Raw genomic sequence first — 14,640 nt, forward strand, 5'->3', positions numbered from 1 at the left:
AGAAAAAGGCTTGGAAGAAAGAGAACGAGGATTGGGGAACGGAGAGGAAGAGGCTTGTTACGTGGAGGGTGCATTGCCTTGACTCTGAAGAAAAGTTGAAGGGCCGGATTGCAGATCTTGAGGCCGACTATGATGATATAAAGGAAAAACATGACGGGTTGGAAGGGGAGCTGGATGACCTAAAGAGCTGTATAATACAAGAACATATTAACGACTTTCAGATGGGTGTGCGGAAAGCAATCTTTTTCTATGAGAATGTTGACGTTAATGACGCAAAGTTTGATGTAAATAAGGATGTTGTTGATAGGGTACTTATAGATGAGGCGGAATCTAGCCCAGAAGGGGATGAAGATAAGGAGGCGGTGAATGTCGACGCAGGTGGTGATGAGGTGGTGGCGGAGGGTGCTGAGCAGGAGGCGGCTTAGGATTTTTGATTTAATATTTCCAATTTGCTTAATGATTCCAAGTCTGTAATAACTCGTACATTGCTTTACTTTCATCTTTATATGAATGTTCGTTTATGTTTATATTGTGTTTGTTTGAGGCCGGTCACTTGTGGGTTAACTGCTTTTCATGTTTGTAAGTGGGTGTTTGATGTATGTGATGTTTGCACGCATGGTTATTTGTTAAGGGTGTTCGACCCAGGCTGTTTACTTGTGGTAAGGGTGTGGAACTTAAACGAATTAACAACAAGTTAATGGTGTTCGACCCAGGCGGCTTACTTGTGGTAAGGATGGAAACTTAAACGAATTAACAACGAGTTAAAGGTGTTCGACCCAGGCCGCTTTCTTGTGGTAAGGGTGGGGAACTTAAACGAATTAACAACGAGTTAAGGGTGTTCGAGCTAGGCTGCTTACTTGTGGTAAGGGTGGGGAACTTAAACGAATTAACAAGTTAAGGGTCTTCGACCCAGGCCGCTTACTTGTGGTAAGGGTGGGGAACTTAAACGAATGCGAGAAGTGAAGTAAAGATAAAATGCTATATTGGGGTGAGGAAAACGAAGGCTTAGAAGAATGTAAACGATGCAAAACCTCTAAGTGGAAAGATAAAGATAAGAAACAATATGCAAAGATCTTACGCTATTTTCCATTAAAGACGAGATTGCAAAGATTGTTTATGTGTTCTAAGATAGTTGATTCTATGACATGGCATGCATTAGAGGGTAATGTAGATGGATTGATTAAGCATCCTAGAGATTCCGAGGCTTGGAAAATTTTTGATCTATTACATCCAGAATTTGCAAATGATCCTCAAAATGTACGGTTTGGTTTAGCTACTGATGGTTTTAACCCTTTTGGAAATATGAGTACAAGCCATAGTACATTTTTTTTGCTCATTTTACTTTTCTTCAAAACATATAGAAAATTGAGATTGGTAGGAACATTGGGCGAGCTGAAATGTGGAAGATCACTATAAGAGGAAAAATGGCACCTTTGTGAATGAGGAGGCTATGGAAATTGGGGTAAATTTGTTCTTGCTGCCATTGAATTGTCTATTTAATGATTGCCTTTATAATACGAAGTACACTTTGAGTATGCCAATAATTTGTTGCTTTGAAATTTGATTATTTGAAATCTGTTTTTACTGGTTTGAGTGCATGGTTATGGTTAAAACAATATTGTAGTTGGTGGTTGGTTCCCCTTGCTCAAACCGTTGTCTTACAACTTCACTTTTCAGTCCCTTAGTACTATTTTTTTTCTCCAGATGTCTATTTTGAATGTATAAGTTCAATTAGTGTTCAAGTTCGTGTATGCATAGGAATAAAATAGAGATTTCTTTGTAGAGTAGTGTGTGAGATTGAATATTTTTGTTCTATTTCTTGCTTTTCCTTCTTCACACAATTGAGTTCTTAATTGCAGGGTGGTGAAGCTTAACTCCATAGTTTTGTCTTCTCTATTTCTAATACTTCCTTTCTCTGTTATCTATTTCTTCTGTAAAAATTTAGTATTTTTTTCTCTCATTAGTTAGATAGTGATACTTTTAGGACTATTTGTACTTAATTTTTTGATAATTTGTAAATAGTTCAACTGTTTGTAGGCAAATCTATTCTAGGAAATCTATTGTTGTTAGTTAGGAAATCAAATAATGCATGCTCACTACTAGAATCTATGCCTGCATATAATAAGTCCATGGCTACAGAAACATTGAATTGTATATTTAATTATTGCCATTATAATATGAAGTACACTTTGAGTATGCCAATAGTTTGTTGGTTTGAAATATGTTTTTACTGGTTTGAATGAATATCATGATCCTTGAGCTATAGTGAGCATAGCATATGGGTTCCTAAAATCTGTTTGATTAAAATCTGTGTGTTCAATGTTCTGACTCCTTTTTTCATCTCTCTATTATGTTTGTTTGAAATCTATTTGGTGTTGGAATGAACGTTCTGGTCTGTGTTTAGTGCAGTGGGAAAGGAGTTGTGGCAGAGTTAGTGGGAAGTGGTGATAATTGGAGGAATTGGTGTTTGGGATTAGAAGAAAATGGAGTATATTGTATGGGAATGACAATGAGTGCATGGTTGTTGTTGCCATTTAAAACCCTTTTACAAACTACATAGGATTAGATTTATTTTGCTGATTTTGTGTGAGTTTTTCAATCAACATGCATAGTTAAAATAACGAACCTGTTAGGATAAGTTTGTTGGCAAAAGCAATACAAGTCTAAATGCTGAAGCAAGATTTTGATGATGATAAAAGAAGCCTGAAAGCCATCTGGAAGACAATATGAAGACCATATGTTGTTATGTTTAAAGCTATCTTGTAAAATGTAATTAGATTAATTTAGAAGCAGTATTGTACAAGAAAATTCTAGTATTTCTTGAAATATCAACATGATAATCGATTATCACTTAGAATAATCGATTATCCTAAGCTAAACCAATTTTTCAAGAAAGCACTGGAATAATCGATTATCACTTCTGATAATCGATTATCTGCTAAAAAAATTTGTTTTCCATAAGCCACACTGGAATAATCGATTATCACTAGTGATAATCGATTATCCTGGTCTGTTGGGCGGGACTGTTCAGCTTTTTGACCTAATTTCTGGAACCCCTATTTAAGGAACCTCAGAGTTACTTCTCACTCACCTTTTTTAGAAGCTAGAGTACTAGTGCTGTGACTGCAAGAGAGTTCTCTGAGTGTTCTCAATAGAAGCTTTGAAAAACCTAGTGTGGGTAAAGCGATAACTTTTCCTGAGAGGTATTCTAGGAGATTGAGTGCTGCTGCTGTTGCTAGGAAAGCTAAGGCACTACAAGAAAATTTCTATTTTGCTAGGAAAATTAGCGAGAAAATTTTTTTGTAGCTAATCCCTCACAAATTTGCGAGGAAATAGCGAAAGAATAAATTTGTAGCCTGTCTGTAGCAAAATAGCTACAGATTTATTAGAACATATATTTGTAACTAATCTCTAACTAATTTGTGAGAGAGTAATGAATGAAACAATTTGTAGCTTCTTCGTAGCTAAATAACTACAAATTTACTAGAATATATATATATATATATATATATATATATATATATATATATATATATATATATATATATATATATGTAGCTAATCCCTCTCTAATTTGCAATGAAATAGCGAAGGAATAAAAATGTAGCTAGTTTGTAGCAAAATAGCTACTTTACTAGCAAAATAGCTAGTATAAATATATAATGTTTTAATTTAGATATTCTATTTTTTTTTTATAATTTAAATATTTTAAAATTATTTATAATTTAAATATTTTAAAAATATTTATAATATAAATATTTTAAATTTATTTTTAATTTAAATATTTTAAAATTATCTTAAATTTAAATATTTTAAATTTATTTTTAACATTAATATTTTAAAATTACTTTTAATTTAAATATTTTAAAATTACTTTTAATTTAAATATTTTAAAATTACTTTTAATTTAAATATTTTAAAATTACTTTTAATTTAAATATTTTAAAATTACTTTTAATTTAAATATTTTTAATATGAAATATTTTTAATTTTAAAATTTAAAAAATATTTTTAAATATAATTGTATATATTAAAATATAAATATAGATATTAACAAATTAATTAAAATATATAATAAATAAAATAGGAAATTAGATATATAAATTTTAATTTTAGTAAAAAAATTATAAGTTTAATAAAAATATAAATCAAAGAAGGAGATAGCTTATGTATACTTTAACAATGATATTTTTTATTTACTAAGATAGTTTAAAATGAAAATTAGTAAAGGGGTTTTCCTTTTTTTTATAGATTTTTTCTATTTAGAAACTATCTTTTTTAATTTTTTTGAAAGAGACCAACGGGCTACTTTTTCACATCTTCAACTTTTGTCTCGTTTCCGTGCTTCTCGTTCACATTTTCAAACACTCAAATGTTCACTTTCCTCTTCACTCACACTTTGGTTGTTCTTCTCCTCAGTCATACTCTGAATCCTTCGTCTTCGTGTTCTTAGTTCAGCTGTGTTCATAGGTACGTGGTTTCCTCCATTTTTTTTCAATTTTCGATTTTCCTGTTTCATATACCCTCTTTCATTGTCTCAATCTTCCAAGGATAACACTCTTCTCAGTAAATGGTCTAGATTTTTAGAGATTGAAGGTGAAAAAAGCTGACATAAGATATTTTAAGTTTTAGGATTTTGATTGATTAAACTATTTTAGGGTTTTAGGATTTGAATAGCAAATTCTATTCAAGAACAAATTGGATGTTTCCATCAAATATATTTCAATGCAGTGCTTTCGATGTTACAAGTTTATTAAGAAGATATGCAATGCTTAATTTGGTTGGTATAAAGAAAACCAATGCTTAGAATGTTGTCAACAGTGTACATGCTATAGCTAGGCATATGAGCTTCTGGAATCCATTTCATGTTCATTTGAGTATATGTTATATGGCTGTCGAAGAATTTTCAACAATACCTCTATGTTTTGAATGAAACTATTTTTAAAATTTGACATTAGAATTACAGATTTATTATTTAATTTCACTCTATTATTTATTTCATGTTAAAATATATAAACCACATTTCATCCTTTAAAGATGTGACCATGCTCACAATGAAGAAGGTAGCACATATATGTTCGTCAAAATCTCTTACACTTGGTATAGGTTTCTTTTCTATAGTTTTAATCAAATGTTATTATCTTATATTTTATTTTTAAAAGTGTATTTTATACATTAAACGAGAGGAGCAGTGAGAAAACTATGTTCACATTCTAATTTCCATTTATATACAACAAATCATTTGACACATTAAAGGAATCATTGGATAGGAATTGTACACTTTCAATTCAGATTAAGTATGATTTACATTATTGAATATATTGATAATTGTTTGTATTTGTCTTTTCCTTACTTTCTGGTGGATGTCCCTCCCTGCAGGTGCTATCAAATAAGCAATCAATACATTAAGGATAATTTTAATGCATTTGTTTTGGACCTAAGAGATAATAGGTGATTCGACAATGAACATTTCCCATTATGTACTTTCAATCACTAGCTTTCTGAAGTCTTTTATTTGTTGCAGTGGTGGTTTTTTCACATAAAGAATTGAGATTGCCAAACTTGGTAAGATAGGATTATTAACTATTGGCAAATTTACACCTATTATGTATCATTTTTCTTTGGTGGCACTTGAAAATATGCTTGATGGTACGAGTTATAGACATTCCATGTCTGCATAGGTCACTCCATCATTCTTATCTTTTATATATCAGAAATGTTAAAAACCATACTATTAGAAACAACTCCCAATATTTCAATAAATATAAAAAACACCTATTCAAGCTTTCCATGATAGGTTTTGATTTTTCAATAAATATATTGGAAAGGTTTAGTTTCACTGTAATGCAAATTTGCATTTTTTTAAAACAATAAAAATGTAGTTACATGAATTATTTTGTTTCTTTTTCCTATTATTTTGTCCCATTCCCGTTTTATTTTAGTTTGTTTTGAGACCCATTCTCATTGCTATGTTATCAAATATTATTTATTCTTTTACAGGTAGATTAAATAAAATGCATAAGTATACATTTTGGGATTTTGAACTTGTAGGAAACTTCCATTTTGTTTTGAACTTGAGTGGTACTTCTACGTCAATTCTATGATATTTATTCTTTCTCTTATGGCTACTAAATAATAGCATGTAAAAAATGTTGGTTTTAGTTTTTATAGTCATCATGATTCTTATTGTTGGAGTGTTTTAGCTTTGAAGAGAGTTTTCCATACAACTTATTTGACATACAGAGTCTGTTCTAATGCTCGAATTTTGTGAGTGTAGGAGTTTTTAGCTTTGCATAGGGGTGATGCCATACATTTGCTTGCACAATACAACAGAAATGTCGTGACAGTCATTCAATTGATATTTTCCTAGGTAAAGTTATTTTTTAAATATTATTTTATTCAAATTTGTGATTTTTTTTATACCCTTGTACATATAGCTGCAGAAGAGAAGTCATTGTAATGTTTGAAATCTTAATTGATGGAAGCTATTCTCATCTACACAATATCTTGATTATTACCTCTTAGTTTTAATATGAGAAATTTGTAATTAATAAAAAAATCATTTGTGTGATAAGAGTCATATACTTTCATTTTATCCTTTATCATTTTAACATGTTACATTGATTAACTCTGATTGTATTTATCTCCTATTATCTAAATTTTATGACGTGTGACATCAATTTGGAGTAACTTGTATCTCTCTACTGAATTTTTTGATACAATTCTTTGGAGTAGATTTTTATTTTGAGACCAACTACAAGGACAATGAGACCTGATAGAGGATGGATGTTGCGAAGAAAAGATCAATTTGGTAGTGTTACTGAGGAGTTCAGAAATGGCATTGATGGCTTTATTCAAGTAGCTAAAAGAGATCCAAAATTTGCTGATGTAACAGGACGCATTCCTTGTCCATGTGGAAAATGTAGGAATCGTTATTGGGATATATCATTTAATGTTGAAAAACACTTGTATCACCATGGATTTATGGATGGTTACACAAATTGGACCCTTCATGGTGAAGAAAGATGGGTAGATGTTGTGTCTTCTGGCCAAGACCGTGTTGAAGAGAATACAAATCCATATCATGATATGGTTATGAATGCCTTTTCCATTAGATCAAATCCAGAAGTACAAGAAGTGGAAGAGGATCCAAATCCATCAGCTAAGAAGTTTTTTAACTTATTAAAGAATACTGATGAACCTTTATGGGATGGTTGTAAGAATCATACAAGATTTTCTGCAGTAACACAACTCCTAAACTTGAAGTCAGAGTTTAACATGAGTGTTAGTTGTTATGATCGAATGATTGCTATAATCAAAAGCATGCTTCCAGAGTCAGAAAGGTTGCCTGAAAATTTGTACAGATCAAAGAGAATGGTGAGTGAATTGGGATTAGGATATGAGAAGATAGATGCATGTCCTAATCATTGTATGCTATATTACAAAGAAAACAGTGACAAGAATGTTTGTTTGGTGTGTAAAGAACCACGATTTAAACCTAAGACAACAACAAAAAACAAGGATGTGCCTTACTCAGTGTTAAGATATTTCCCCATTATTCCAAGACTTCAACGCCTCTTTATGTCTGTTAATACTTCAAAATATATGCGATGGCATGCAGATGGAGTACGCCAACATGAATTAATGATGACACATCCAGCTGATGCAGAGGCTTGGAAAAAATTTAATGCAACTCATCCTAAGTTTGCTTTGGATCCACGAAATGTCAGGCTTGGACTTTGCACGGATGGTTTTAATCCATTTAGTAATTCAAGTAGCCCATACTCATGTTGGCCGATTTTTTTAACACCTTACAATCTTCCTCCAAGCATGTGTATGAAAAGGGAATACATATTTCTTACTCTTATGATTCCTGGACCCAAATCACCTGGTAAAAGTTTAGATGTTTATCTCCAACCTCTAATCGATGAGTTAAAGATCTTATGGGATATTGGGATTAATACTTTTGATGCATGGAAAAAACAGAATTTCATTATGAAAGCAGCATTAATGTGGACAATAAGTGATTTTCCAGCTTATGGAATGTTGTCTGGATGGAGTACTCATGGAAAATTTGCTTGTCCCTATTGTATGGGGGATATTAATTCATTTACTTTGAAGAATGGTGGTAAACCTTGTTGGTTTGATTGTCATCGTCGATTTTTACCTATCAATCATTCATTTCGTCGTGATCAATGCTCTTTTAAGAAGTCAGTAGTTGAGAACTCTTTACCACCACAAGAATTTAGTGGCATAGATGTAATAAATCAAGTAAATCAACTTCAAAAAGTTACGTTTGGCTTGAAATCAAGCAAGCAAAAGCAACCCGACTTTGGTAAAACGCATAATTGGGTTAAGAAGAGCATATTTTGGGAATTGCCTTATTGGTCTACTAATATGGTTCGTCACAATTTAGATGTCATGCATGTTGAAAAAAATGTTTTTGACAACATCTTCAACACTGTGATGGACATAAAGGCCAAGACAAAAGATACTGCAAATGCAAGACAAGATTTGAGGTTGATATGTAAACGTCCCAAGTTAGAGTTAGTGTTGGAGAATGAGAAGTATAAAAAACCAAAGGCAACATATGTCTTGAATTCTGACCAGAGAAAAATGGTGTGTGAATGGATAAAACAACTAAAGTTTCCAGATGGCTATGCGTCTAACATTTCACGTTGCATTAATGTAGATGAGGGGAAAATATATGGGATGAAAAGTCATGATTGTCATGTTTTTATGCAAAGACTTATTCCTTTAGCATTTCGTGATATGTTGCCAAAGCCTATATGGGGTGTTTTAACAGAGGTCAGCTTGTTTTTTAAAGAGATTTGTGCAAATGCAGTGCATGCTTCTGTCATGGAGCACGTTAAGATTTCTATCATCGAAACAATTTGTAAGCTTGAAAAGATTTTCCCACCAGCATTCTTTGATTCAATGGAACATTTGGTTATACATCTCCCACATGAAGTTAAGGTTGGAGGACCTGTGCAATATAGATGGATGTATCCATTTGAGAGATGCATGTTATATTTGAAAAGAAAGGTTCGAAATAAAGCAAAGGTTGAAGGGTCCATTTGTGAAGCATATGTTTTAGAAGAAATTTCTAATTTTGCTTCTATGTATTTTAATCCATCCATTCAAACAAGGCGTACTCAAGTTTCTCGTAACGATGATGGTGGTGAAGATAAAAATACAGAAAAGCTATCTATTTTTAGACACCCATGTCGTCCTATTGGTAAAGGCCATAATAGATTATTAACAGAGGAGGAACTCCATATTGCTGAGACATATGTCATTGTAAATTGCAAAGAAGTAGGACCATACCTACAGTAAGTTTTTCTTTTTGTTATTTATTTATTCATAATTAACTTAGTTATGATATTAATTGTTGTCTGTATTAGGAAATTTGAGGATTCATTAAAGGAAACAAATCCTAATATCTCTGACGATGAAATATTGATATCTCGAGATAAAGATTTCAATAGGTGGTTGAAGCACCAAGTGAGTTGTTTCTCATTACAATTTAAATTTTAATTTGATATTTGTTTTATTAAGTGATATAATTATATATTTTCTTTATGTAATCCTCTATAGGTGCTTGCTGGTCAAGTTGAGGATCGATTGATTTGAGAGATAAGTTACGGTCCGATTAAGATTGTAACTTCCTATAATGGTCTAATAGTAAATGGATATAGATTTCATACTAAGGAATACGGAGCTAATAAATCTACCATGAACTATGGGATATGTGTTAGAGGAAATATATACGGTGAAAATGATTTGGACTATTATGGAATTGTTGAAGAAATATTAGAATCGTCATATCCTGGATATCAAAACAAAATAATTATCCTACGGTGTCATTGGTTTGATCCTTTCCATGGTGTTAAAGTTGATAAATATGGGTTGGTTGATATTAAGCATAAGTCAAAGCTTCAGACAAATGAGCCATTTGTATTAGCTGGACAAGCTCAACAAGTGTACTATACAAGGTATCCACATAATAAGGGTAGAAATAATGCTGATTGGTGGACAGCTTGCAAGGTTAGACCAAAATTATTTATGGTTGAGACATTAAAAAATGATGAGGATTTTTCAAATGAGAAAGTTGTTAATGATTATTTTCAAGATGATGGATCAATGGGAATGACAAATATTGTTCTGGATGACGAGGAAATACAATTGTTTGATGATAATGCCCCAATGGAAGAGGTAAACATGGATGATGTTCATTATCCGATACACAATGTGCATAATGATCAATTTTTCAATGACAATGATGAGCTTCTGGATGAAGACATAAAGTTAAATGATTTAGACGAGGAGTTGGATGATTCAAATTATGATTTAGATAACTTAGACGATGAGTGGCTATGAATGAATGTACGTAAGTTTATTTAATAGTAGTGATATTGTGTTTTCTTATGTGATTGCTTATGAAAGTATCTTTTACATTTCATAAGGTAAGTAGATGTGCATCAATCACCAAGCACTTGCATTTTGAATTATTAAGCTCCATGAAGAAAGACATTCTCAAGTTGGTTTTGACTTAACCCCTGTTCTTTAACGTCATTATCTGAATACGCTTGTTATGAATCGTCTTCAATGTGCTACTTATGTTATTATGTAAGTTATCTTTTCCTTTGTAGTTTGAGTGTAACAAAGTGGATACATCTAAATTGGGGAGATGGCAACTTAATTATTTTGTTTTCAGAGATTTGGAAACTGCTCCGACCTGTAAGTATTATCTCCTTTCATCATCCTATTGTTTTTATTTCTACTAAATGTCTTGACCACTGAAACTGAAAAAAGGCATATGATATATTGGGACCTATTTGGTCAGATAAGGTTTTTATGGTGAGATGAACATCATATTAAGGTATATGGTTGCACATGATCTCTTCTGCAAATCTACTCCCACCCCTTCCTTTCTCTTTATCCTTGTAGTCATGGATGTTTTCTTCTACTCTCTTTCTCAAGTCCCATCTCCTCCCTCTACTCCATAGACTTTTTACTTTTCTTTTTGTTCCAGCTTGGATTAATCTTTACTTTTTTATTTAATAATGGACATGATGTAATTATATTTTGTTGTATGTTAAAAATATATTCTTTCTTTTGTGCAGGGTAGCATTTTTGTGGTGGAACCTCAACCATGGAAGTCATATGAAAGCAATCGTAATGTCTCAGAGGTGATAATTTGGTAGCCTTTATTTTTGTGAAAGTGGAAAATGTTTTCTTGAAATAAAAAAATCCTTACAAATGAAGCAACAAATCCAAACATTTTAATTTAGCTCTTTGTAACTCATTGGTTGATCAATTTAACTTTCCTTGCTAATGTTGCAAAATGTTCAATTCAGAAAAGCCTAGCTTCACTAAACATGCTTAAAACTAGTTTATTTATTTTCTAAATTTTTTCTGCATGGAGATATGGTTATGGATAGTGAAGATAATATTATAAGAGAGAGAGAGAGAAAGAGAGAGAGAAGTGAGGGAGAGGGTTGAGTTTTGGATTGAGAAATTGTAAGTTGCTGGAGGGACAAGAAAAGGCCATAAATAAACAAACTTTGTATGCGTTTGTGTTTTGCTTTTATTTGTTAATTAATAATAATTGAACACAGAAAAATTCAACTAATTTTTTCTGTAATATTCAGGTTTGAAATATTATAACAAACTTATAGTGTGGTTGGTAGAACAGAGAAAGGAGGAGGGTATAGTAGAACATAGTAGGAGGAGGCAAAGCATAGAATTTTTTCTTGAGTAGTGTAGCATCTGTATGATTCATTGGTCTTCTTTCGACATGTTTAATCAACTTTCTCTCTCTTTTTTATAAGAAATTCATCTGCGGACACAAGGCTTGAATGACATTACTAACTGGCAATCCTTGTTACAAGCTAAGTTACATTTGGTTCACTTGATAATCTCAAAATGCCCCGAGGAAGAGGAAGAGGGAGAGGTCGAGGTTTTATTACTCCATTCCATCCTACTCACTCTCTCATTAACTCTTTAGACCCAGATCCTTGTTTGCATTCACTAGGTATAGTACAAATACTTTAATGATGTCTTATTTATTAACTTTTTTTAAAGTTTTTTAAATACAAGGTATTGTTTCATTATTTTTTTTCTTAGGTGCTACTTCAATCCATGAACCATCAGCTGATGTTGGCCATTCAACCAATGGTGATCAATCAATAGACACCACCCCACCAATTGATGCTAACCAATCTTGTGTTGCCCCAACATGTGCTAACCCACAATTTCAGGAGGAGCCTTCAAGTGAAAATTCTCACAATGAAGTTGATAGGAGACCTATTATATCTGTGCAAAAAATTACTAACCTGTAAGTTAAACTAAACTTAATTATCAATTGTTTAACTTTTATTACCAAATCATAATTTATATAAACTAAGTGTCTGAAATTATAGGAGGAGGTTTGTTCCAGATTCAGTGACTCGAGATATTATATCTGAGTTGCTCATGAGGATGCCTAATCCAGCACCAAATTGGAAAAAATATTTTGTTGATATGAAAGAAATTCTGTTCAATGAGTTTATGGTTAGTAATCATTTAGTTAATGTAATGAAATATTTTTGTATCACTTATTGTATTATAAATTAATCATTATATTGATGTAGGAGAAGTATCGTTTTTCATCAACTTATGATCGTTATATAGCAAGAAAGGTTTGGAATTTAACATGCATGGATCGATATTCTAACTCTTTATCTAAGGCGAGAAAAAAGGCGAAAGAAAGGACAAATTCAGACAATATTCAAGACTTAAAAGGTTTTGGACCAAGAGGTATTAGGACTGAGATGTGGGATGGATTAGTAGACATATGGGCAACAGAAGAATGGAAAAAAAAGTCTACTGCAGGTAAGAGCAATAGGGCTGCCAAGCCTGATGCCATGATTCACACAGCAGGATCAAGAAGCTTTGGACAACACTTGAAAAAAATGGTACTCTTACTTTTCACATTTGAATTTATAAGTCAAATATAATGCATTGTAATTTGTCACATTCAAAATGTAATATCAGATAGCAATTGTCTGTCAGATAGAAATGAGTTGGTCACTTGATAGAAAGTAATATGGCAGAAAGTAAGATGAATATGTCATTTTACTGTCATTAAGGAAAGTAATAAGTTTTTATACATAAATTGCATTATTTTTACAGGAAGAAGAATACAAACGCCCAATTTCTTATGGTGAATTATACAACAAAGTTCACAAACGAAAAGATGGTCAATATGTGTCCAACAAAGCAAAAAGCTTCATTGTAAGAATATGTTTATTTTATAAATGTTAAACTACTTATTTATATAATATTGCTAACATATTGATTTGATGTAGGAATCATATGAAAATGCTATGACTGAAAAATATGGGGAAGACACGTCAAAGCATCCTATAGTTGACTCTGGTGTTTGGATAAAAACAGGTGGTGAAAATAGGAAAGGTAGAATTTATGGAATTGGTCACAGTTTGGATCTTGGCATTGGCCCACATGTTTCATCCTCAACAGTTGAAGGTCCCTCTTCCTAAAATCTAAATCCAACAACTGAAGAAATCACTACACTGACTACACAAATATCTAATTTGCAAGAGCAGGTGAGAACGCAGTTGCAAGCACAGACTGATATGCAAGCCTTAATGCAAGCACAAATGAAGGCACAAGCAGAAATGCAAGCAACTATGCAACAACAGATGCAAGAGCAAATGCAATCTTTTAAGAGAGAATTATTGTCTGCTTTGAAGAAACAAGAATGAAGACATGTCTTAAAGAATCCAAAACTTTGTTTGTGTTTTAATTGTGTTGATGCATTACTTTTTGTTGATACCCTCCAATGCTTTTGTGTCCTAAAACTATTATACATTGGTGGAAACTTTTATGTTGTTTTGTACTGTTGGATGGATATACTTTGATCATTGTAAGATTGATTATCTATCCTTTTTAAATAGGTATTGCAAATATTGGAGGTATTTAGACACTTTTTGTGAATAATTTATTTTCTTTGTCTTCTTTTTTTATTATACGCATAAGTTTATGGACATGACTCATAATAGAGAGTGAATAACAATTAAGTAATTGCAATTAACAAAATAATATTTATAGGAGATTAATAGAATTGCAATAAATTAACTAATCAATTGTGATACAAATTAGTGATAAAAGAATTGCGACAAATTAGCTACGGATTAGCGAGAAACAAATTGAAACAAATTAGTTACAGATTAGCTACGGATTAGCAGGGAAAAAATCGCGACAGATTAGCTACCGATTAGCGAGAACAAAATTGCGACAGATTAGCTACAGATTAGCGACAACAGAATTGTGACAGATTAGCTACGAATTAGCGAGAACAAAATTGTGACAGATTAGCTACAGATTAGTGACAACGGAATTGCAACAGATTAGCTACGGATTAGCGACAACAAAATTGCGACAGATTAGCTACGGATTAGCGACATTAGATTTGCGACATATTAGCTACGGATTAGCGACAATAGAATTGCGACAGATTCGCTACGGATTAGCTAGAAATTTTAAAACTTTTTCACTTCAATTAAAGATGGAATAGAGAGGGATTAACTATGAATTAGCTAGAAATTTTAAAACTTTTTCACTTCAATTAAAGAT

The 14,640-nt window shown here is 32.0% G+C and overlaps 2 protein-coding genes across 4 annotated transcripts; both read left to right on the top strand.

Annotated features, from left to right (window-relative positions):
* The first annotated feature begins 4,309 nt into the window (after positions 1-4,309).
* On the top strand, positions 4,310-13,959 carry LOC114184158. 3 transcript variants are annotated; one of them, XM_028071417.1, is made up of 12 exons: positions 4,310-4,470; positions 5,380-5,451; positions 5,525-5,565; positions 6,278-6,370; positions 10,653-10,740; positions 11,127-11,192; positions 11,835-12,037; positions 12,130-12,340; positions 12,426-12,555; positions 12,636-12,959; positions 13,177-13,278; positions 13,353-13,959. In XM_028071417.1, exons 7-12 carry the CDS (start codon positions 11,929-11,931, stop codon positions 13,542-13,544), a joined length of 1,068 nt encoding a protein of 355 aa, XP_027927218.1. In that variant the 5' UTR covers positions 4,310-4,470; positions 5,380-5,451; positions 5,525-5,565; positions 6,278-6,370; positions 10,653-10,740; positions 11,127-11,192; positions 11,835-11,928; the 3' UTR covers positions 13,545-13,959. The 3 variants fall into 3 exon arrangements, with proteins under 3 accessions (XP_027927218.1, XP_027927221.1, XP_027927219.1); XM_028071420.1 differs by having other exon boundaries at positions 11,900-12,037; XM_028071418.1 differs by having other exon boundaries at positions 11,127-12,037.
* On the top strand, positions 6,766-9,633 carry LOC114184628. The gene is made up of 3 exons (XM_028071946.1): positions 6,766-9,332; positions 9,405-9,504; positions 9,598-9,633. Exons 1-3 carry the CDS (start codon positions 6,766-6,768, stop codon positions 9,631-9,633), a joined length of 2,703 nt encoding a protein of 900 aa, XP_027927747.1.
* Positions 13,960-14,640: the final 681 nt, after the last annotated feature.

The sequence above is a fragment of the Vigna unguiculata genome, chromosome 5 (genome assembly GCF_004118075.2).
Source record: "Vigna unguiculata cultivar IT97K-499-35 chromosome 5, ASM411807v1, whole genome shotgun sequence".
NCBI lineage: Eukaryota > Viridiplantae > Streptophyta > Magnoliopsida > Fabales > Fabaceae > Vigna > Vigna unguiculata.

What these genes read in the sequence shown, in the direction of transcription:
- LOC114184158 (XM_028071418.1), top strand. Translation starts at nt 11,929, where the DNA reads ATGCCCCGAGGAAGAGGAAGAGGGAGAGGTCGAGGTTTTATTACTCCA. An exon ending in GTGCAAAAAATTACTAACCT is followed by an intron (nt 12,341 to 12,425) that starts GTAAGTTAAACT and finishes CTGAAATTATAG; the next exon opens with GAGGAGGTTTGTTCCAGATT. An exon ending in GACAACACTTGAAAAAAATG is followed by an intron (nt 12,960 to 13,176) that starts GTACTCTTACTT and finishes TTATTTTTACAG; the next exon opens with GAAGAAGAATACAAACGCCC.
- LOC114184628 (XM_028071946.1), top strand. Translation starts at nt 6,766, where the DNA reads ATGAGACCTGATAGAGGATGGATGTTGCGAAGAAAAGATCAATTTGGT. An exon ending in GAAGTAGGACCATACCTACA is followed by an intron (nt 9,333 to 9,404) that starts GTAAGTTTTTCT and finishes TGTCTGTATTAG; the next exon opens with GAAATTTGAGGATTCATTAA. An exon ending in ATAGGTGGTTGAAGCACCAA is followed by an intron (nt 9,505 to 9,597) that starts GTGAGTTGTTTC and finishes AATCCTCTATAG; the next exon opens with GTGCTTGCTGGTCAAGTTGA.